The sequence below is a fragment of the Takifugu rubripes genome, chromosome 9 (assembly GCF_901000725.2).
Source record: "Takifugu rubripes chromosome 9, fTakRub1.2, whole genome shotgun sequence".
NCBI classification, from domain to species: Eukaryota; Metazoa; Chordata; class Actinopteri; order Tetraodontiformes; family Tetraodontidae; genus Takifugu; species Takifugu rubripes.
In genome coordinates this window covers 10,468,339-10,490,033 of record NC_042293.1, presented here as the reverse complement: position 1 = coordinate 10,490,033, position 21,695 = coordinate 10,468,339, and the positions used below count along the sequence as shown (strand labels likewise).

General features: G+C 47.6%; 1 protein-coding gene across 4 annotated transcripts; it reads right to left on the bottom strand.

Annotated features, from left to right (window-relative positions):
- Nucleotides 1-1,675: 1,675 nt before the first annotated feature.
- tle3a (TLE family member 3, transcriptional corepressor a) lies at nt 1,676-19,218 on the bottom strand. Of its 4 annotated transcripts, none has more exons than XM_029841871.1 (21): nt 18,565-19,218; nt 17,950-18,113; nt 17,343-17,443; nt 17,150-17,213; nt 15,887-15,931; nt 11,888-11,950; nt 11,638-11,712; nt 8,506-8,710; nt 8,088-8,095; nt 6,530-6,652; nt 6,155-6,205; nt 5,908-6,060; nt 5,309-5,441; nt 5,047-5,219; nt 4,718-4,791; nt 4,397-4,646; nt 3,880-4,127; nt 3,647-3,794; nt 3,411-3,561; nt 3,152-3,228; nt 1,676-3,030 (listed from the first exon to the last, which is right to left on the bottom strand). In XM_029841871.1, the coding sequence occupies exons 2-21, from the start codon at nt 17,971-17,973 to the stop codon at nt 2,923-2,925; spliced, it is 2,274 nt and encodes a 757-aa protein (XP_029697731.1). In that variant the 5' UTR covers nt 17,974-18,113; nt 18,565-19,218; the 3' UTR covers nt 1,676-2,922. The 4 variants fall into 4 exon arrangements, with proteins under 4 accessions (XP_029697731.1, XP_029697730.1, XP_011605710.1 ...); XM_029841870.1 differs by having other exon boundaries at nt 11,608-11,712; nt 18,565-19,217; XM_011607408.2 differs by having other exon boundaries at nt 5,047-5,222; nt 18,565-19,217.
- Between the last annotated feature and the right edge of the window lie 2,477 nt (nt 19,219-21,695).

The window sequence follows — 21,695 nt, the reverse complement described above, 5'->3', positions numbered from 1 at the left end:
CCCTGTGGCCGTGTCCTTCCACTAAGCACTGAGGCTACGCGGGGTAAAGCGCGCCATCCAGTCCTCGTGTCGTGAACATCAGTAGTCCTGACACAGCTGCTAAAGCCGCGGCGGAGGCAGCAGCCACGATCCAGGCTAATCCAAATGAATCCGGGTCTCCCAGGTTTGTTCATCCCGGTTGGAAGGTGATGACTGCTCTGCTCCGCCGGGGTGCTTATCTGCTGTCAGTGGTCGGCGGCTGTACTGGCCCGGCGTTATCAGGGCTCAGGGATTGGAGGGCCCATGGAAAGTAAACACAGAACCTGTCCTTTGCTTATCTATCCCAGGAGAGATGGTGCATAATATGTGTGTGTGTGTCGGCGTGAGGGAGAGAAAGAGAAGCTTGTTTCCATGACAACCCTTTCCTTTACCCCCTCAAACTGACACACACACTCATACACACCCCTCCCCTCTAGAGGAGAACCCTGGTGGTCTTTGTGTAATGCGATTCCACTAGAATGCCATGTGGATTAAAGCTGCACTGCCTTTGGGCCCGAAGCAGGCCAACAGTGAAGACATTATTACCCAGATCAAATGCTGTAATCACCAGGCACCGGGGGCTTTCACATCCATCGCTGGTAAAACCGAGCACTGGCAATACTCAGGTGATTAGGGGATTATTATTTTGCATTTCAGCACAGTGCCAGTCCCTCGTTGTTGGTAAAAAAAATAAAAAGAAACCCCTGCGATGGAAGGGGGGGAGGATGGAAAGCAAGAACACAGGCCAAAATCACCGTCCAGCGTTCTGGTGGACTGTGATCAGTGCCTGGCAACACACACACACACATTTGCATGTGCAAGCCCACACATTGGCAATACAACACCCCTTGATTTTCTGTAGGGTCTTTTGAATCTTGGCTCTAACAAATGAAGCAAAAATAGAGAATTGGACTCCATTCTTACGGTTAAAGCTCCTGTAAAACACTTAGGCCATCCTGCACTGTAGTACTTCAGATTGAAGAGGGCTACACACAGCCTTTTGCATGAGAACTGGCTGAAAGCTCTCCATTGAGAGGTAGACTGGCGGAAGGAGAGACAATGACCCCCTCAGTGTCCAGCAACAGGCACTCACAAGGTTCCACCTTTCATCTGCAGATATTCTACTGTTTGATTAAGTGAAGAAGAAAATTCTCCTCGAGCGAGGAGCTTATGCTACGAGTGCACACAGGAAGTACACACTCCAGCAATGTGGGAAAAGAAAGACTATAGCCTTTAACAAATGAGCCCGTGAGAGCGGAGTATGGCGGCCGACTCCATGCTGAAAGCATCCAGCGCTGCCTTTATAATGTAACAATAACATCTCTGAAGAGGCAGACATGAAGGGCTCACAGCTTCACGCTCAGAGTCCTAGAAGAGCCTTGCTATGGAGTGGAAGGACTGGGCCATTCACCTCATCCTGTCCAAAAGTACTCAACTACCAAAAGACCACTCAAGATCTCAAGAGCGGTGTTTGCGTCATACTCCTAGAGTGGCACTGCATAAAAACTCTGCCTTATTATATCACTGGGAGACGGCTTTAGGGCCTTACTGCCGCGGGCACGCACAGAAACACCCGCAGGATCCCACAGCACGTGTGCTAGCCTGCATCCACAAACCTGTCATTGCCTTAGAAGTGTGCCAAAAACACCCAAATATCACTCGAGCTTTTAATATGAAAAACAGTTTATTGATTTATCAACAACTGCCAACTGTACAATTGTTAGCATTGATGAAACATGTATGCTACACAGGCTAACTTTGCGTTCATGGAGAGGCCGCCGCCGCGGCCATCTACCAAAAGGTCATCATCAAATATTAAGTACTAAAGAAAGCAAATGGTGAATACTCAGAACGCCAGAACTGGTCACGTTTGCCTGCCACCTTTTCTTTATCAGCGTCTTTGTGAACTGTGGGCGGAGCCCGCGCGCCAGTCACTGACATTCATACGAGAGAGGCGGTAATTAAACTGTTGACTGACAAATAAACTTTACTGAGCGGCGTAACAACGTTTTATACAATGGTTGATTCAACGGCCCGAAGTCGAGTCACAGCCGTCCCTTTGCACAACATCCATCGCTTTCCGACTGACAGTAATCCATTGTGATGTCACTGAATGCAGCCAGTGTTCAGTAGGTCTTCTTTTAACCGTCAGGCCGAAGGGGAAAATGAACTGGAAAGCCATGTTTCCCCCATCTTCAGATCTGACAGAGGGCTTTCCCAGGTTTGACCTCAAAAATCCAGGGGACGAACGTCTTTGTTCTGTTACAGCAAAGCAACAAAGAATTTAAAAAAAAAAAAAAAGGGGAAAAATGTGGAAAAAAATCCCTCCAAATTAGATTTCCACAAAAGGTCATTCTGGACTGAGAACATGAGAAAAATTGAAATAGAATATCCTCTTTCAAAGTCCTAATCTAATTTCCATCCCCAGAAGGAAAAGAAAAATCACTGAGAGAACAAGAAAGAACCATCACAAGTGTAACTGGACACCAAAATATAAATCTATAAAAGGCCTTTTATTACTCCATTATGTACATTTTTCACAGAACCTCCGAGGAGAAGATCCAGAGTGAAGCGCCGCTTCTGGTCGTGTCGTGGAACTTTATCTCCACGGTCGAGAGGATGAGGTCAAAAAAAAAAGAAGAAAAAAAAAGAAAAAGAAATATCCAACCAACAGAAAACGGCAAGACATTATTTTCTTCTTAGTGTCTCGGGGAGGGGGGGGGGGGCTGCACTCGCTGTACACGTGTTAGTTGCAGAGGTGTGGGGAGGTCACAAGAGTGCCAACGTCCGGCTCAGTCTGGCACCGCCAAACTTCCTGCCCGTCCACGCTGGGCCTGAAGGCAACATCCATGCTGTCTGTGTGAGGAGGGAGGAAGTCTCGACTGTCGTCCAGTCCAGGAGAGTCTAGTAGATCACCTCATAAACAGTGGCCTTCTTGTCCCCAGAGCCCGTTACAATGTACTTGTCATCTGTGGAGATGTCGCAGCTCAGGACTGACGAGGACTCCTTGGACTGGGAGAGATCAAGAAAAGAATGAGATCGGATTTTTATGACAAGTGAGATTTGCCGGGTTGATGATTCAGGGACAACCAGAGAAGGCCGTGCCCACTTTTTAGACTGTTGATGTGCATACCTGGAATATGCTGGCCCCATAAGGGGTCCTCCAAGCATTCAGCAGATTGTCCTTCCCAGTGCTTACAAACCATTTACCTGCAAATGAGATCAGATTACACTCAGGTTCTGCTCGGCCTAACAAGTGCTGGAGGAATTTTAATAAATGAGGAGTGATTATCTGTGCAGCCATGAGCACAGCAGGCATTCAGACGGGTTTTTAACACTTAATAAAATAAGACAGGCTGAAACTGAGCAGCTTTCCTCAGATTCATTCTCACCGCAGTAGGCGAATTTGAGGGAGAGGACGCAGCTCTCGTGCAGGTGGAGCTGATACTTGTCAGGCTTGGAATGGTGCAGCACCTCCACGTTGCTGCTCTCCATGCCCACGGCGAGCCACTCCCCGGTTGGACAGTAGCCCAGAGAGAAGATCTGGAGTCGAGGGAGAAGCGCAACAGATTAAACTCTGGATGAATTAATGTTCAGAATCAATCGCTCCTGTGCGCTCTGTCCTCACCTGAGAGGTGAAGTCGTGCTGCTGCAGCTGTCGACCCTCCCTCAGATCCCATGACCGAACTGTGTTGTCAAGGCCGCCTGTCCAAAGCTTAGTCCCGTCATGAGAGATGTCGATACAGCTCGCGCCGTCCGTGTGACCCTGGAACTGCCTGTGTTCCGAGTCGGAAACAAGAGTTGACTGACGTGTTTTGTCGGAATATTTCACACAAAAGCATTAAAGAGCTTTTCTCCCACCTCACAAGGGTCTGGTTGTGCAGGTCCCAGACGGCGATGTTTCCGTCGCTGCAGCACGAGAAGCAGACTTTGGCGTCGGGGCTGATGGCCAGGGCGTAGCACGCCGGCGCTGAAGAAGTGAGCTCGGCCTTGATGCGAGGCGTCTGAGAGGCCAGATCCCAGATGGTCAGCGTGCTGGCCTCGCCTCCCACGATCAGTGTGCGACCGTCAGGCAGCAGCTTACAGGAGCGGATGTAGTTATCCCTGTTCTGTGTCACAGAGGACAAAGTGAATCAATACACGTTCAAGGTGGTGGAGACGTAGACAGAGAGAGACACAGAGACAGAGAGAGAGACACAGAGAGTCAGAGAGAGAGAGAGAAAGAGGTCTGGGAACAAGCTGCTTGACTGTCATAAAGATTTGATCACTTTGTACAGTCTCTAGGATCAGTTTGTGCATTAGGAACAGCATTAAGGTGTACTGGATGTAAATAAAATATAAGTCGTTAACAGAAATATGAACCAGCAGTCGTTCTCACCAGACAGTCCAGTTGGGACACGGGGCTCTTGCTGCCAGGCTGGCTGATGTCCCAGATTTTGACACACCCTTTGCCACCAGTGTAGACATGACGTGTGGGGTTGCTAATGGTAACGGCGCACACCACCTCGCCGTGGCTCAGCGTGTTGATCTGACGGGCGTGGCGTGGAATTCTGGGACCTATCAGGGCGTCGGGCGGGAAGGGCACGGGCTGCATCTGACCGTCAGCGCTGACGTGGAAGGAGTACGCCCTGATGAGGAGGACAAACTGGTCAGCGGCTTAAATCGCGGTTTAGAATTAAAAAGGAAGAAATAGCCTTACGGTTTGCCGCCAGAGATGGACGTGAGACTGGCCGGAAGGCCAGGCGCTCTCATGTGCGTGTGAGGATCGAAACCCTGCAAATTTGGCCAGATAAAGCTGTTTAAATAAGCGTTACTGCTGTGCAACTGTGGAAAAATAAAGTACAAGAGCAGCATTTGGCTAAACACACCTATATCTTTTTTTACCTAAACACTGAGCACAAAGCTTTGACCTTTTCCCTGAGCCGCTTAAAACTAATGAATGTATTTCCGAAAATGCAAACTGTTTGTTTAAAAACGCAAACGATCTGAGATTAAATCAGCTAGAAAGGTCAGGTGTGGGGGGGTTACCATGGGGGAGCGTCCATAAGCTGCAGCTGCTGCTGCGCTCATCTGAGGGGAGATGTGCAGGCCGGCGTAGACACCAGGACTGGTCAGCCCTCCGTTCATCTCGTGATGCCCCATCATTGCAAAGGGGGTGGGGTATGAGCCAGCGATGGACAACGGGGTACGTAGAGCAGGGGCTGCTACAGGCAGACGGGGGCGTTTGGTTATTTGCTGTAACAGCCTATCAGGGAGAATCATTTAATGGAAAAAAACAAGTGATACCAACCGAGAGCCTCCATGCCTGGTGGTTTGCCTAAGATGGGTCTGAGCCCAGGAGTGGAGCTGGTGCCCGGGGTGGGGGCGTCGTTGCGGGGGGTGGGGGTGTTGGACTTTAGGCCAGGCGTGGAGGATTTGTCATTCTGTGGATGGAAGGAGAGAGCGAGAGGCAGTGTCACTATCCAGCAAAACAGCCGCAGCAGACTGACAATTTGAGAGCAAAGGAAACTTAATCCAGTCTAATTCTGACAGCCCTCATGGTCCTGCACAGCCATAAACTGCTATTTATTTTAAAACCTATTATGGCCACAATGGAGATGGGGCTGTTTTTATCCCCTTACTGCTTGGGCTTTAATCTCTTAGTGAGGCAGAAGGGGAAAAACCCTAGAATAGTTAAATACATTGAGCTATTAACAGCGGAGACCTGACTGATCCTGATGTGGGACAATATTATCCCTGACATTTAGTCATGCACTTAAAGCACAGACAGCCACTCCTAATCCACGCCAGAAAACGACCTAGATTTATATGCATATATCCCTTTGCTCCTCTGCAATTTGCGCTTAAATCCTTTCTGTCCTAGTTTGTTCTTAACTCTTGGTGACTTACATGACCGAGCTCCTTGGCCTTTGAGGACGGGGTGCTTCCAGAGGACGCAACTGACGCTGGGCTGTTGGGAGTGTCCTTCTTTGGAGGACGGGTCTTGTCAATGCCGTTTTCAGGTGGCGAGTGTGCCGGGCTTGCACGCGGAGTGGCGGGATCCTGATGAAACACAGTCAAAGATGGCCATTTATGCAACGGCTCCATCCCAGTGCATCTCAGTCTGCCATTTACGACGACATGCTGCACAGCCCACCTCATTAGACACGTCTACCACCAGGTCGTCGCTCTTCTCTCCGTCGCTGTCCTGTAAGATAATTGCCAAATTTGTCACGTAGCATAAAACATAATTACGACGAGGCCTTTTTAAAAACTCGCTTTAACAGCGCTGATACGTCTCCTTGCTGAGATTTTTGTGACCCAGCACCACCTAAACGTCACTGTTGCCAGATTAAATTAAAAAAAAAAGGAAGGTTGGTGCTTTATATAGACTACCTTTAGGCTGCTTGGATATTTGAACTCTGGGCAGAGGCAAGTAAAATCAGTAACTGCTGTTTACAGATGTGTGGGTGGCATGCATGTGATTCTAAGAAGGAAGGTTAATCAGTCCGTGGTGCCTTTAAGCACTTACATATCTGCTCATGCTGTCTTTCTCCTCCACTTTGCGTTTCTTTGAGTCCAAACTGTAGTCGGACGAGCTGCGATGCTTCTCACTGGACGTGTGTAGGCTTTCTGATGGTGATATAGAGTTATTCTGCAAAGAGAAAACCACATTTTTACTCCCGTGTCACCCCCGGGTAATAAAAGACAGCACTGAGTCATTCATCAGCTACTGACTTAATCCATTCACACAATGGTGGTTATAGCAAGCTAAAAATGCAGATGTAGGGCAGCTCCAGGCAGTACCCTGACACCGGCCAAGCCCAATCTCACACACAAGGCCGCCGCTTCCCAAATAACAGAATGGAGCATTATTTGAAGTGAAAGGAGGAGGGCTTGTTTTGTGAGCCAGGCTCCCTCCTCCTCATAACTGGACAACAAACAGCCTCACAGGGACATGAGCAGTGTGTTGTGGCTGAACAGAGGGCCTTTATCCAGAGGCAGTCAGGCTAAGCGAGTGAGACACAGGGGAAAGACAGCCAAAGAGAAAGAGAGAGACTGTACGTTGTAGGCGCTGGGCATTGATTGCTGTGGCGCGAATGGGCACCACGTCAACTCAGGCTTTGAGGTCCGATAAAGAAAGAGAATCTATATCCTGCCAGTGGGCACGGCAGCGTGGGACTGACTGGTGCTTCTTCTTGGATTGTTGCTGCCCACACAAGCTGGGACGAGTCACTCCAAACACCGGCAGGATGGGAGGAACTGGGCAGGCGTCCAGCAGCTTTCACAGGAGTTTGCCATTTGGATGTGAACTGCCAAGATCTCCCGATTCCCCCCCTTCCCTTCCTCTCAAGAGTAAAGTGACAACAGGGAGCAAGTCAGTGGAGGTTCAGAGAAGTGAACAATGGCCAGTGGACTTGCAGGCTGGGCAAAGGGCCACTGGCTGCATAATGGCTGACCTTTAAAGAGATGCTTAGCGTGACTCATTAACCAAAGTCACCACTCGGCTATCAGATGACCTGGGACAAGAGCACAGAAACAAAACAGGACTGCTAATCGCCCTAGGAGTTCCATTTCTTCAGACATGACTGAACCCATTCAGTTAGCCCAGTCTACAGAAACACAATCTCCCAGGCCCATCACAAGCCATCAGAGTTCGCCGGCATTCCAATAAAACGCTTTAGCAAGTCCAGCCTGGCGGAGCCGGCATAGCGAAAACAAAACAATTCCACATTTGTGCTCATAAATATTCATCTGATGCCAAGGAAGCGAACCAGTAAAACAAGAGAGACAGTGGTCGGGATCAAATAAATCCCTTAAGAAGGGGAAGTCCAAGTCTTTCATTAATTGTGATGAAATTACAAGGCTTCTAATCTCTCCAGCATGATACCAGTCATTTCCCATCTGGATTTAAAGCACAGGACTTATATTCCAAACCTCATTTCCAATTAATCATTTTACAGAAAGCAGATTACAACAGCGCATGAAATCAGCAGTGGCATGCAGCTGACAGGGAGTTTTCCTTGACAATCATGTGGACAAACAACTAGCCCGGCGATGGTGGGGGAGGACAGTCCGGGGATACTCACCGTGTTCTCTGTGTTGCAGACATCACAATGGCAGCCGGGGTGGCGATGAAACCAAGTGGAGCAAAGAGAAAAACAAGTCAGTTAACATATCATAACAAATGCTTCTGGCTGAACGTGTGAGATTCAGCTGCAGGGCACGAGGCCCCTCTTATCGCTGCGTGTTGGAGCTTTTGAATAGCTTATGTAGTCATGGGCTGGGAATGTACCAGCTCATTACCCAGACAGAATGTGAACAGACAGGATGCACTCCTCACCTAAGGGCCCTCTGATTCTGCTACAGAGTGTGTAAAACCACTCCTCACTGTACTGGGTTTTTTAAAAGTATGAGCAATAGTATTCAAACGAATGCAGGTATTCTTAATTTGTGGATTCAGGGAACTAAAGGTGGACAGCAATGTGCCCGAGTAAACCGCCTCACCTCTGTGTTCGAGATCGTGGTGGTTCTTCTCATCTTTCACTGGAAGATGGGCTTGGCTGCCAAGGGCGCCGAGTGCCAGCAGGCCCGATCCAGATCCTGTCACAGGAGGGATGCCAGGTGGCTGCAGTCCTGAGGGGTGAGGTGGCAGCTGGACAGGAGGCCCGTGAGCTGCATGAGAGAGGTGCTGCGCCTGGAGCTGCTGCTGCTGTAAGTAGACCAGAAGACAGACACCAAGTGGGTCAGAGGGAAGAGACCAGCAGGAACCCAGCACTAAAGACATGTAAAGCCTGAATACCATTAGCACATACAGTACACACATCTGTTAATGTCAGCATCAGACAGCCATGGCCCTCAGGGCGAGTGCTGCAGGAGAATACGCATTAGGCTCTAAACCCACTTTTCAGCCTGATGTAACTCCCAAATCACACATCGGTGTCGGCTATAAAGAACTGAAGGATTTTTGCATTTTACACCAATAACAGAAGGTAAAAGGATCATTTCAGGTAAACTGATGGATTTCCTACTGCACCTCCACAGCACTCCAGAAAACACTTCAGCAACAATACTGGCCTCCATTGACTCATCTCCAATTCAAGTTCCCCACATTACCAGAACATGAATCATTTGCAGACCCAAACTTTAAAGAGAGAGAAAGAGGGGCTGCTGCCAGAGCTGGCACTCCCTCTCTTCCAGAATTTGAGTGCATGTTTGTGTGTCTGCAAGGCCGCTCTGGGACCCAGGACAGGGGTCCCACACTGGCACTCAGTCAACCCTCCAATATTCGCCATCAATATTTGAAAGGCAAGGGGAAATGGGATGGGAGTTAAAAGCCACTCAGCATGGAAGTAAGCAGTTTAAAGCAAGGTTAAATAATACTTAGCCGAGACACCAATAAAAACATCAGCAATTTATTACCCGACTACGAGCCAGCTGAATAATTCAGCTGCTGTTACAGCATGCACTTCCTCCTCGCTTTTACAAGACAGACTTCAATCAGTGACCATTTATGGCCATTTCAGGAATATTAGACACTTGAGAGCGCCAAGGTGGTACAACAAAGCCCCATGTGGCGGACCTGCCTGACATTAAAAATACATTAACTTAATAACCATGACCTGAACTCCAGTTCATGCTTTCCTTTTTAAAACTGAGAAATCCAATCACAGATCTCACAAAGGGTACATTGTTAGACATCATATCTGGAGGCATTCTATAATTGCGTACTGCATCTACGGCATCCACCTCGGGCAAACAGACCAGATTGGAAAAGAAAAAAATTGCAATCTTTGTTCCACAGGACAGATGTCAATCCAATTGCAAAAGGTTCCCAGAACATAAAAGTGGGCAGAGAATAGGAGTGAGTTACACTCCAATATTGTGTCCATGAGGGAAATTAAAGAGCCAGTTCATTGGCAGGGGAGAGGCATCCTTGCTCATTGTGTTTAATGAGGCACTGATGGGTAATATGCATGGTCGATCGGCAACAGCCCTCATTAGAGGTCCATAAATGATGACAATAATAAATAAAGAAAAGTCTTTTTGGCCTATTTCCTCTAATTTAATATTGGGAGATAAAGACCTAATCTTTACCCCTTTTCCCCTCAGAGGGAATGAAGCGATGAAATAAAGAAGACAAATACAAAAAAACAAATACACAACAGTGCACTGCACAGCATGCTGTGGAACACACATGCAAACGCTGACCAACGTGCAGGGATGTTACGAACTGAGAGCAAGGCTCCAGCTGCTCCAAATGTTCCATCATTGTGATTACTGATGGCAATTGATGATATTAGAGGCGCTGCTTTAGTTTAACACCCTTAGTTTCATCTGAACTGCTCGGCTGTAACATATACATAGATTGAAACAAATAGCAAAGCACCACCTGTCAGGTGTATGTCAGAGCACACGTTTGCCCTAGTTGCATCCTATTAATGGCCCTTATCCCATCAATAAGGCATACAGCTGGCTCCTGGATGCTGCCTGTCTGCCTGGCGAGCTCTTTCACCCCACCTTGTTTTACAATATGCATGATTTTGGCATGCCTACAGAGCTTCTCCTCGATGAATAACTAATGCAACGGTATTCATAAAACGCACAGTAGCTGCAGTTCCAGCCCCTCTGACATATTGGAGGCAGAACGTCAGTGCCAAAAAGAGTTAATATTGAGTGGGGCACTTCAGACTGTGGCCAAGCTCCGACTCCTAGACTCAGGTGCGGTTGAGGGCTCGTGCACCTTTGTGTGCAGGCGGGATCCCATTCGTTCATCGTTGCCCACATAAATTATTCTTCACTCACCCAGTCATTAAAAATACACCAATTCAAAAGGGAGAAAAATATCAATAATCACTCAAATGTGAAAATCACTGAGCGCAAAAAAGGTCAAATTAATACAACACTCAGACACCAATTCAGACAAATTCTGAAAGGTAATTATCCTTGAACTTAAGGTTATCAGGCAGCTATAAACTGAATTCCAAAATGTGCTGCGAGTCATGACGTCAGACTTTAGAACCGAGCACAGGCTGCAAACTTTTACTGCTCTTTTAAAATCACTGATGTCTTGAGCACAACCAATCACTTCCTCTTTATGATGTCAAGGTAAATACAGCTAATCAGCAGGAAGCATGTTCTTCCGAAGAAGTGCTTCCCTTTTGTACGTTACAGCTCGGAGCGGTGGTGTGCAAACAGCGCTGCAGAAATGTGCCGGCTGCCTGGACTCTCTGCACTCGCTTGCTCACGCTCTGCCTTTTAATTCCCACAGCTAAACAGGTCAGCAGTGAAGGATGAGCCTCCTCATTAAAACCTTAGCCAATTAAAGCAGCCCAGGATCTCTCAAGAGCTCTCAGGCTCACATTTATAAACACACAACAAGGCTGTGAAGACACCAGCAAGTCCAAAGCTCTGGAGATGTGCACTTGAATGGAATATGCGACACAGTCCAGAATATAAAGCGTAAACATAGCTCTACTCTGACACAGATGGTGGTGAAATGCAACCTATGTATGGATTAAGTGCAGAAAGAAATCATGAAAAATACATAAAATGTGTAGCTTTTTCCCTAATCATGGTCAAAGAAAGGAATAAAAGGGGTATACACACGGTGAGAGGCAGATTGGGAAGTCCACGTACCCCGATGATGGCATTCAGCTCGGTCATAGTCACCTGCTTAGCCCGCTCAACTGCCTGAGCGACCTGCTGCTGGTGCTGTGGGGAAGACATTTACGAAAGATGATTGAGGCATCCGTAAATTTCACACTTCATTTTCACAGAGCCGCTGCAATTTTACAAGTGAGGGCAAATGCCGCACACTCGACAACGCACGAGAAATGACTTCCTTTTATTACTACTCAACTGTTTTAGAGCCGCTTTCAACACTCACCTCTTGTGACAGGAAAGGCATGATTTGAGCTAGAATCGCATTGAGCCGCTTGGCAATCTCGGTCTGGAAAAAACAAAAGAGGGGCAAAATGAGACGTTAAAGTATGAAACAGACAGTCGCTTCGCATAACCCTGCCGTTAATGTTTACACCGATTAAGTCAATTACTGCGGCAATCAGAACTGCTTGACTCAACATCCTCTAAACAGCGTGATATTGACATTTGAAATATTTAAAACATTAGGAGAGCCCAGGGGGATGAAGCACAGCTGTGCTGAAAGTGCACTCCATGCTAAACGGATATGAGCCGGCAGAGTGCTGCTGTGCTGAGAGGTTCCTCACGCACTCGGGCCCGCTTCCCCTCATCTTCAACTGTGGTGTCCTGCAGTTAACCTCAGAGTTAAACCGCTCCGCCACACCCCAGGAAAACAAACCCGCTAACCAGAATGCAGTGTTTGCTTACATTTCACAGTGAGGGAAGTTTACATTGAGGGTTTTAAAAGCAGGTTCAGCTGGGACTGTACACCAAAGTGACCTCAGATCAATAATCAATGCATTAGGAACTGACTGACGACTTGCACACAACAAGAGGACGGTTCTGTTTTTCCACTGGGGCCCAGGCCATTTTTCAATCCATCAGCTGCCTGGCCCAGGTCCCTCCCACCCATCAACGCAGCCCGACTGCCATTCTTCTGCTTGTCTACCGACTACCATGGCAACGGCTGCAGCCCTATCTTGCTGGGATCATTATGCAAATGGCACCTCTGCTTGACCGTAACAGGCTTTAAAATCATATTACGAGCTTAGAGGCAGGTCATTAAATTGAATTTTCAGCCTGTCGATCACATGAACATAGCAAATGAATGGTGGATAAAAGGAGCCGAGGGAGGAGGCGCCACGCATTCCCCCCTCCCCCTCCACTGCAAAAACACTGCACAGCCCACTTGCCCTGCCTCCTCCTTCTCTGAGAGATGGGAGATGGGACTCTCAGGTTCAGGCGCTGTGCTGGGAGCAGAAAAATAACAGTGCCAAAGCTACATCATCTATGGAATTTATGAGCTGCAGTTCAACCCAAGGCCACTGCGGAACACAAACACATCACAGGGATTTTCTCAGATTTTTCATTTGGAGCTGCACACACAATGTACCGTGCAGGCCACAAGCATATTTATTACACATGGCAGAAATGCCAGGCAGTTTTGTCAGCCAGACATATTACCTCTGAGCTGAGCCAGAGAGATCGGAGAGTAATGTCCAGAACGAGACCCGCTGACCCAAGCTGCAACGTCAACGGCCACTTAGCCGCGACAGCTAGCCGCACACATATCAAGCCGAAGATAGGCTATCGGCTGAATCAAAGTAGGGCCTGAGATCAGAGGCAATTATGATAAATATATATATATATATATCACTTATTACATGAAGTACAAAAGTCCATGAGATAACACTGATTATAATTAGATTAATGTCTGCAGACAGTAAAGGACCTGAACTCTTGTGACTTGCAATAAATGTGACCTACAACCAATAAAGCACAGAAAGACTTTTATGAGCATTAGCATTAATGCGATGCAGCAGTGCCGAAGCTCAAGAATGCCCATAGAAATGGTTCAAAAGCAAAACAGGCCATATAATCCATGCTTGTTGAGATAAGCCATGTCAATAGCAGTCCAACATTTGATAGGATTTGTGAAAAGGCCTTGAGAGCACAGTCCGCTGCAGCTTACCGGCGTGGTGACAGCTGGCCGAGAGAGGTCAGGAGGTGTCTGATCTACCGTGAATTACACAGCCGGCAGCCTCCACGCTCACAAAACACCATGCAAACCGGCAGGGCGGGCATCGCCTCAGCTCACCGCCACTGTCAAAACAGGTGTGGTGGCAGCGCTTATTTTGTTCTGCCAGCAGATAAAAATGGGCCTGTTGTCACTTTAAGTAGATGACAGCTTGGCCCTTGAGAGGCCAGATTTGCGCTGCTGCTACACAATTACAGGTACTTGGACCCGTGTAGCACCACTTTAAGAGCACTCTCAGGCTAGCTTGTCAATTGTGTGCAGAAAGGTATTCGCCTGTTGCCATCGGCAGCGGGGGAATGGAGCCCAGACACTGATGAGCATTAAATATAGACAGAAAAACCAGCGTCCGTGGTCAAATGATCCATCTATAAACAGTGCTTGACTAGTCAGATTTGGAGGGCCTCCAATTTGTCCAAGATGAGCTTGTCAGCCCATTTCCTGATTGTTCTAGCAGGAGGAAAATTAGACTAGTACTTCACCAGCTCGTCGCAGCCAAAAAAAAGTGATTAATGTCTCCACTAAACCAAGGTGTCGCAAAGCCTTTAAAGCCTCTGTTAATGTGAAGCAAGTCTAGTCTATATTGATCAAGCTCCAAAGCCTGTCTAAACAGATCCATGAGTCATTACAGTAATCTGCTGCAGCGGCACGTCCGGCGGCTGAAGGTGATGCTAGCATGAAAAACTCTGGGAGTAAAGTTGAACATCTTTGACGTGTGAGAGCACAGTTTGTCCCGGCTAAAGGCTGGACCCTCACCACGTTTGTTTTGACTCTGAGAGTAACAGACAGTCCTTCAGACCGGCAAGTCTGAGAGTTTTTAATTCATTTAATATCACAAAAGTGTATCTGATGCCAGTATTTAATTAACATAGTATGCCTCGCTCCGTGGAATGGAGAGAATTTGTAATAGCTGAGCCAAAAAACAAACTTCACCTTAACCTCGAATCCCAATCTTTGTCAAATATGATATGTAAAAAAACATTTAATTGAAATTACTCGGATGACTGAGTCAACATCAGAACAAATGCCGAGACCTTCTACGCGCCCTAAGCCTTAAAGAGGGTGGTGAATCCTGCCTGATATTTGGTTCCAGGAATTAGCTCTTTTTATCTGCCGACTATCACGGCTGATACAGGCGAGAGGCAGGTAACAAATGCCAAATCAGCCCATCCGAGCTGTGGCCGTGTGTGCATTCAGAAATCTGAATTATGTCCCTGCACGGTAATGAAAAAGACACAGTTAGACGAATGGATTTCCGCACTATGGAATAAATCTCCTGGCAGGAAAATAATATGCCTATGTGCATCCAATAATCCATCCCAACCCCTCCTGTTAACCACTCCTCATCTTCTCCTGCCCGAGCTGTAAGCCTGGGAGCCGCAGCTCCGGAGCCCACACTGTTTGCTCACAAACACGCCGTTCAGCAGGTTAGGGCCCCTCTCATGAATTATTCAAGTCCTTCCGTCAGCTCTGTTGAGGTTCCTGATAAAAGTCAGGCGCTAAAATGGATCAGTCGATTAACCTGTTTACACAGAGCTGGGCTGGCGCCCCCTCCCCCACCGCTGTTCTTCAATTTGACTCGGGCTCCCATCCCCCCTTCCTCTTTGCTCCTGCTGGTGATAAGTGCCTGACAGAAGCCATCAGAGGAGCTGCAGCACTGACAGACATGTGGCAGCGTGACACACAGCCCACACGCTGATGGATCACCCGACCCACCGCGTCTACGATGCCGTCATTACCTAGACGAAGCCATCATGGGAGAAGGAACGCCCGTCCCCCCCCCTCCCCCGTGACTGAAGCACAGCATCCTTAGGAAACCCGGGGTCACTCATTCATAAAATCTTTATCTCTTTTGGCATCGTGTGATCTCTGGAGCGACGTAAGATAGGATCTTCTGACAAAGATAAGGACACCATAAGCGACGAAGGGACTTTTACCCCTCTCCTGTAATTGTCATCCAAGAAAAGGAATACTGGCCTATCAGCAGTCCTCTTGTTCTTAATCATTAAGTCAAAGGCCGCGTCTGCCAAAGTCTACCTTTAATCTTATCAATCGGCCAAGACAAACCTGAGCTTTTCTCAGAACACAGACCAGAACAATTACACAAATCCTGCTGCAAGAACCGCCTGTTTCCACCCTGTTAGTGACACTCAGGTCGGTTCCTGGAGAAACCCCACCGAGGTGGCAGATGAGGAACAAGAGGGCGCCTACCTGTTTGTGCATCTCTATGTTCAGCCCGTAAGACATCTCGTAATACTGAAAAGAAAAGAAGAACGATGTTTAATTTTGGATTACCATCACATTTACACAGTCATGTCAAATACTGTACAAGCACAAAAATACTCATCTCAGGTATAATTAAATAGGATCTGTACCTGAAAAGCTGTACATTCTTTGAAAAGTGAACCTCAAATCACAAATAACCCTATATTTTTAGTAACGGCACGGAAGGAAGTGGTTTGATTTATTGATCTTCCCGATCCCTCGGATCACCGGGATGTCTATTTACTTAGCATAACACAATTGCTCGACACTCTTGATATTTCAGGCCAGGTCAGTCTGTCTGGCCTGAAATGTAATCTGTGGAGCCCACCAGTGGCAGGCAGGGCAGAAATGGCTTTCCAGTCAGCGTCTATTTGATGAGGCCAATGCATTATTCAGTCCATTAGCTTCTCCGAAAATTACTCTCAAACAAGAGAGCCATTCTGTCTGAGATCAGAGCCCTGCAGCCCAAGTGTAACCAGACACCCTGCACCGGCTGTGGGATACTTCCCTACATGTTTACCTAACCTCCTCCCCGTCAGACTGACATGTTGTTTTCCTGTGAAAAGAATGTTTGACTTAAGTCTGTCTGTATTGGTTTAAGTCATCCCCAGTGTGTTTACCTGGGACAACAGTGTACACAGCCACAGAAGAACCTTCTGATTGCATCATGTCTGAGCTAAATTCCTGCGTCATAAGCACGCCTATGTTGTCCTGAGAGGCCGCTAGGATAAATGTTCATTATTTTGGTTTACACAGAACGTGAGAAGCGGACACTGCGCTAAATAAGCCTGAGCAGGTCCCACGTCCTCCATTTTGTTTGCAGCGTCGGTGCGTCTTTCCCACTCGCTGCCATGGCTCTGAAGCGTCGCCTCACACCTAATTTATGGCTGTGCATATGTGTGTGCGTGGAGTCTCCTAGGAGAATAATCAGATCAGCACACACAGAGGGCAACGCTGCAGTCGACCCTTGGAGATCAGGGGCGCGCTGTGTATAATGGAGCCTTGGCCCGATGCAGCCTGCTTGTCAGGAAAGGCTCCTCAGTAACAACAGGCTACATCAACCACCCCCTGGGGGCTTTCACAGGCCCGTACCTGACACTCAACCACAATAACCACCACACAGGTGATCAAAATAGGCTGCCAAAGCAGAGCTCCCACAAGCTTTGCTATCAGGAACCATTATCGCTCTCTATTATGATGTTTTCTTACCATGACATAGTGGCGCTGCATCTCCGTCTTCTCATTGGCCAGTTTGTCATATTCCACTTTAAGACTACAATGAAAGACAACAGTTTAATGCATTTCTGTCACTTGAAGCAAACAATTACTGCTTATTTTTGGAACAGTCAACGCTAATTTAAATATAGAGGAAGTGGTCTACTCTGCAGTCTGTATGAATTACCTGTGATACTGGGCTTGGAGGAACTGAAATTCATCTTTAATCCTGTCACACGACTCTGCTACAGTGAATTTGAAGCCAGGCTGGCCGGGCTGATGTGGAGGCTGAAAAAATAAGTTCAAAAGATTTTTATTTTTTTATTTTTTAAAAAAAAGGTAGATTTCATCATTTTCAAGCCGGTGCTGCAGATGGGAGGCAAACACTTCTCACTTTTGAAGGTAATATCATCTGCGCAGGCATTAACGCACCAAAGATGTGGTTCTGATTCACACCTCCAGAGGCTGATAACACAACACCAATGGGCTTTCACACCGAAAATGAAATCTAATCTCAAAAAAAATAAAAAATAAAAATAAAAAGGATTCACACCAACGCCTGTTCTAATGTTCAGAACAGTCATGAGTTAAGAGGAAATATCTGCAGGCATGCAAAACACGTTGCCAATAAGTGCACATAAGGTGCATCTTAAACATGATAAAGAAACCCAAAGACCTGCAGCAGCGGTGTGGAAATAACTCGGGGAAATACAGCACAGTCAGGAACCGTGTCAACAGCAGTGTTGTTGGACAAATATGCGAGCTGCAGCGAGTAAAGAGGAAGCACTTCTTACCGGATGTCGGCCTTGTGGATACATCTTGAAATGTATCCTTTGTTTATCTCTCCAGTGTAAAGGTCCTTTGGCAGAAGGGTTCGAATGTGCTCACGGCCACGCCGGTGTCAGCAAAGAGGGGTGAGGAAGGGGAGGGGGGCACGGGAGGTAGAGGGGGAGCGACCCTGCGTTGAAAAATGACGCGGTTTCATATGGGGGAAAAACAGAAATTAAGAAGTAAATGCGGCGCTCGGGAGCAACAAAGTAGTTTGCGTTATGAGAGCCAGTTGGAGCAGGTTCGAGTTCAGCACCGCTGCGCTCCTCTCCTGTCTTCCTGATGACCTTATTCGGTCAGTGGTCAGCGATTAACACGATATACTGCTGGGGAAAAAATCAATATTACCCCATATAAACAGAGCGCGGACGGGCTAAAGAGGACAGCTGCCCTTCTATACCCGCCTTTGTTTTTGGATTAGTTCTCGTCTGATCGTCAAATGACTGCGAAGCCCGCTCCAGGACGACTTGCAGCGCACAGAAACCCACTGTTTGACTCCGCAGAAAGCGGCGCGTTGTGTTGCGTACGCTCCCCCGGAAAAGACAACAATACGAAAACAAGCGATTTTCCTAAATACATACCCGTGCGAGTGCGTGCGTCCGACTTTTTCCCCTCCCGGGTGAATCAAAACAGTGTAGGCTACAATTCATGCGGTTAATCCGTCCTAATGTAAACGTGGTGGATGAAGATCACGACAAGCATCCTCTCTCCGGAGCGCACCCAGTCGGTCTGGGGAAGCAGTTGGGAGGAAAAATCGGTGCGGTTGGGCTCGATTAAACTGCTTCTTCTCAGCCGCAAAGCTCCGTGGAATAATCCCAAAGAAGAGTGAAAAAAAATCGTCTACGCTTCAAAAAAAATTCTGTCTTCCGTCTCGAAGAAGCCGAAGATTCTTTAAAAGCGTAACATAGTGCTCTCCACAATCTCGCATTTCCCCCAGTTGTCCAGCTTACCCCGGTTGCCACACACAGGCAGCAGGGCTGAACTGCCGTGAAAGCGCCTATCTGTCCAATCGGATTACTCGGAAGGAATACGGCCACATCTGCCTATCGGAGAGCGTCGGCCCCACGTGGGGTGCAACGATACATGACATCATCCCGGCGGATCCACAAGGCATCATCCGTCCATCCCAGCGTGTACAACAACAACAGCCGCGGCGGCATTGATGTGCCGACGATGTTGTCCAAATTTGACGGACTCAACGCGAATTCCACATCTGCGCTTCATTTGGAGGAGTATTCTTTGCCGCTTTAATAGAATTAATGAAGCTTTTGGGTGAAACCACCGGTGGCGGGATGGGGAGGGAGGGAAGTGGAACAAGAATCGTTACTTTTTAATCTTCATAGAAGAAAAGAGAAAGGCGACGTGGGCTTGTTAATCTGACGTATTTAGAAAATGTGACGCGAGGATACTGTTAAATATCCATAATCACAACCAGAATCAGTAGTGTGTAGCTTTAACCACCCCCACCTATACCGTGAAGGACGCAATGATGACCAATCGATCGACGCCGTCTTCCACGGTGAATTCCCGCATACGTATCTTTAAATAAAATTCCTGTAACGCAGTCGTGCGCATACGTATCGGTATTCTGTGCCCTAGTTGGACTGCGGGGGAAAGCGGATGATTGCCTTTGTCTGATATGAACATCAGCCATGTCTGAACACAGCCTGTACGCCTTGTTTTGAAGGTTCTACTCAGGCCCCACGTGGGACTACTTCTGCGGCTTTAAGGCCCGTCGTCCAATAGCAGCGCAGTGCACTTACTCACCGGTTTCCTATTGGCCCAGCGGCCTCGGGCTTGTCATTCACGAAGCAACGTTGTCAATCAATACCACGCGGGGTCAAGCGCTGACAAATGCCTGTGCTCCTCGGTCCTCTGCCTGTGAATAGAGCCTGGAATGGCTGCTTAATTAGCTTCGAATGGCTTTTCTCTCCAGTTCAAACAATCTGTTACCACCACGTGGTAATGAGAGCCTACATTAAACAAAGGAAGAAAGGAAGCATGCAAACAGTTCCAGCTAACATTACAACCTGTAGTTTTCCTTTACACATGCGCCCATGTAACGAGTAGTCAAAGGGAACTTGTTTACTTTAATCGCAAAGGGTGATCGAACCGTTTTAACCTTACACACAGGCCAGGAATGTGATCTAAACCGTTTTATATAAATCACCGTTAGATTCATCTAATTGTAAGCTGCATGTGGACATCCTAGAGAAGAACAAAAATTGCAGCTTAATTGTATCAGTTTGTCTCTAATGTGTATCAGACAGTCAAGGCTTGTGAATAAGTGCAGGCTAGGCTAAGTCTAGCTTGGTCTAAGAGTGTTTTTTGTAGAGAAAATAGTCATGTCTTATAGCGGAAGTTCTCTTTTTTTTAAGGGAGGGGGTGCTAAGATCAATTCATCATGTTAGGGTCTGAGCTTGCCCAGCAGTCGTCTTACTTGTCATTCTTGTCAGCCACCTTGAGGATGTGGGATAATTGTGTTACTTCCAAAAGTATGGAAGCAGTCTGTGAGAAACTCAAGCACACACAAGAGCTGGCAGGCTAATCTCAGCCAGGAACCCCCCCTTCATGCTTTTCAATAGAGAGTGCTTGGATTAAAGGCAACAAAAGGCCAGGCCAAACCCCAGGGAGAGGTGGCGGTGGCGGTGGGGGGGCACTCCCCGCCCACTGAGACCCCCACACTGTTTATTTACACGGGAACCCCAGCCTGGGTGAAACTGCTGCCCTCAGGCGCTACACACTGGCCTGTTTTCCAGAGGTGGCTCTGATTCCTGACAGAGCTGGGATTGTCTCCTCTGCCGCCATTTGGAGGCCAATTCTCCACTCTGATGTGCTAACAAATTATTGCGATTCTTCTGGTCCTCCTAGCGTGCAGCAGAGACTTTCCAGCGCAAAACATCACCACCCTGAAATTTCCTGGCCTAAATGGACCAGAGGCCTCATTAGCATGGCTGACACCTGCGTTCGGTCTATATGTCAGAACGGCTCCTGTGATGATGATGCATCTGCCACACGTTTCTCCTTCTGTGGCAAAACAGGGCTCGTTTTATAATCATGCCTCTGCAGCCTCTGAACAAGGCAAAGATCAACAACTGGCTGGAAATATTTATCATAATCCTATATTGGATGTGCTTGGAGAGCCTCCGCTCATTAATATGACTTACACTAAATGACTTGGCAATTCTTCTTTCCCATGCAGCTTTCCTGTCCGTGAAGCAGAAAATGAGGGCTGTGCCGGTGCGAAGGTTTGGGGTCGTGTTTAGGATATTAGCACACACACACACACACACACATACACGCGCACACACACACACACCTATCCTCACCACTTTATGGAGACTTTCATAGACGTAACGCATTACACAGGTCCTTACTCTAACCATCCTAACTATCTCCCAAACCCTGACCCCAACTAACCTAAATCCAATTCTAACCTCAACCATCCAACAGTCCTTAGGAGTTGTGGGTCACAGCAAACTGGCCTCACATGGCAAAAATGCCCCCACTTGGTAGCATGAGAATTTTTGGTACACACAATGTAATAAATGTGAGAACACACACACACACACACATACATACACACACGTTCTGTGCAACAAAGGGCCCACAGTAGGAAGATGAATTGCCATACTGTGTAATCAGCATGACTCATCAGACAGTAATCAATGAAAATGGGCTAGAAGTCCTTATCAGAGGAGAAAAATGCAGA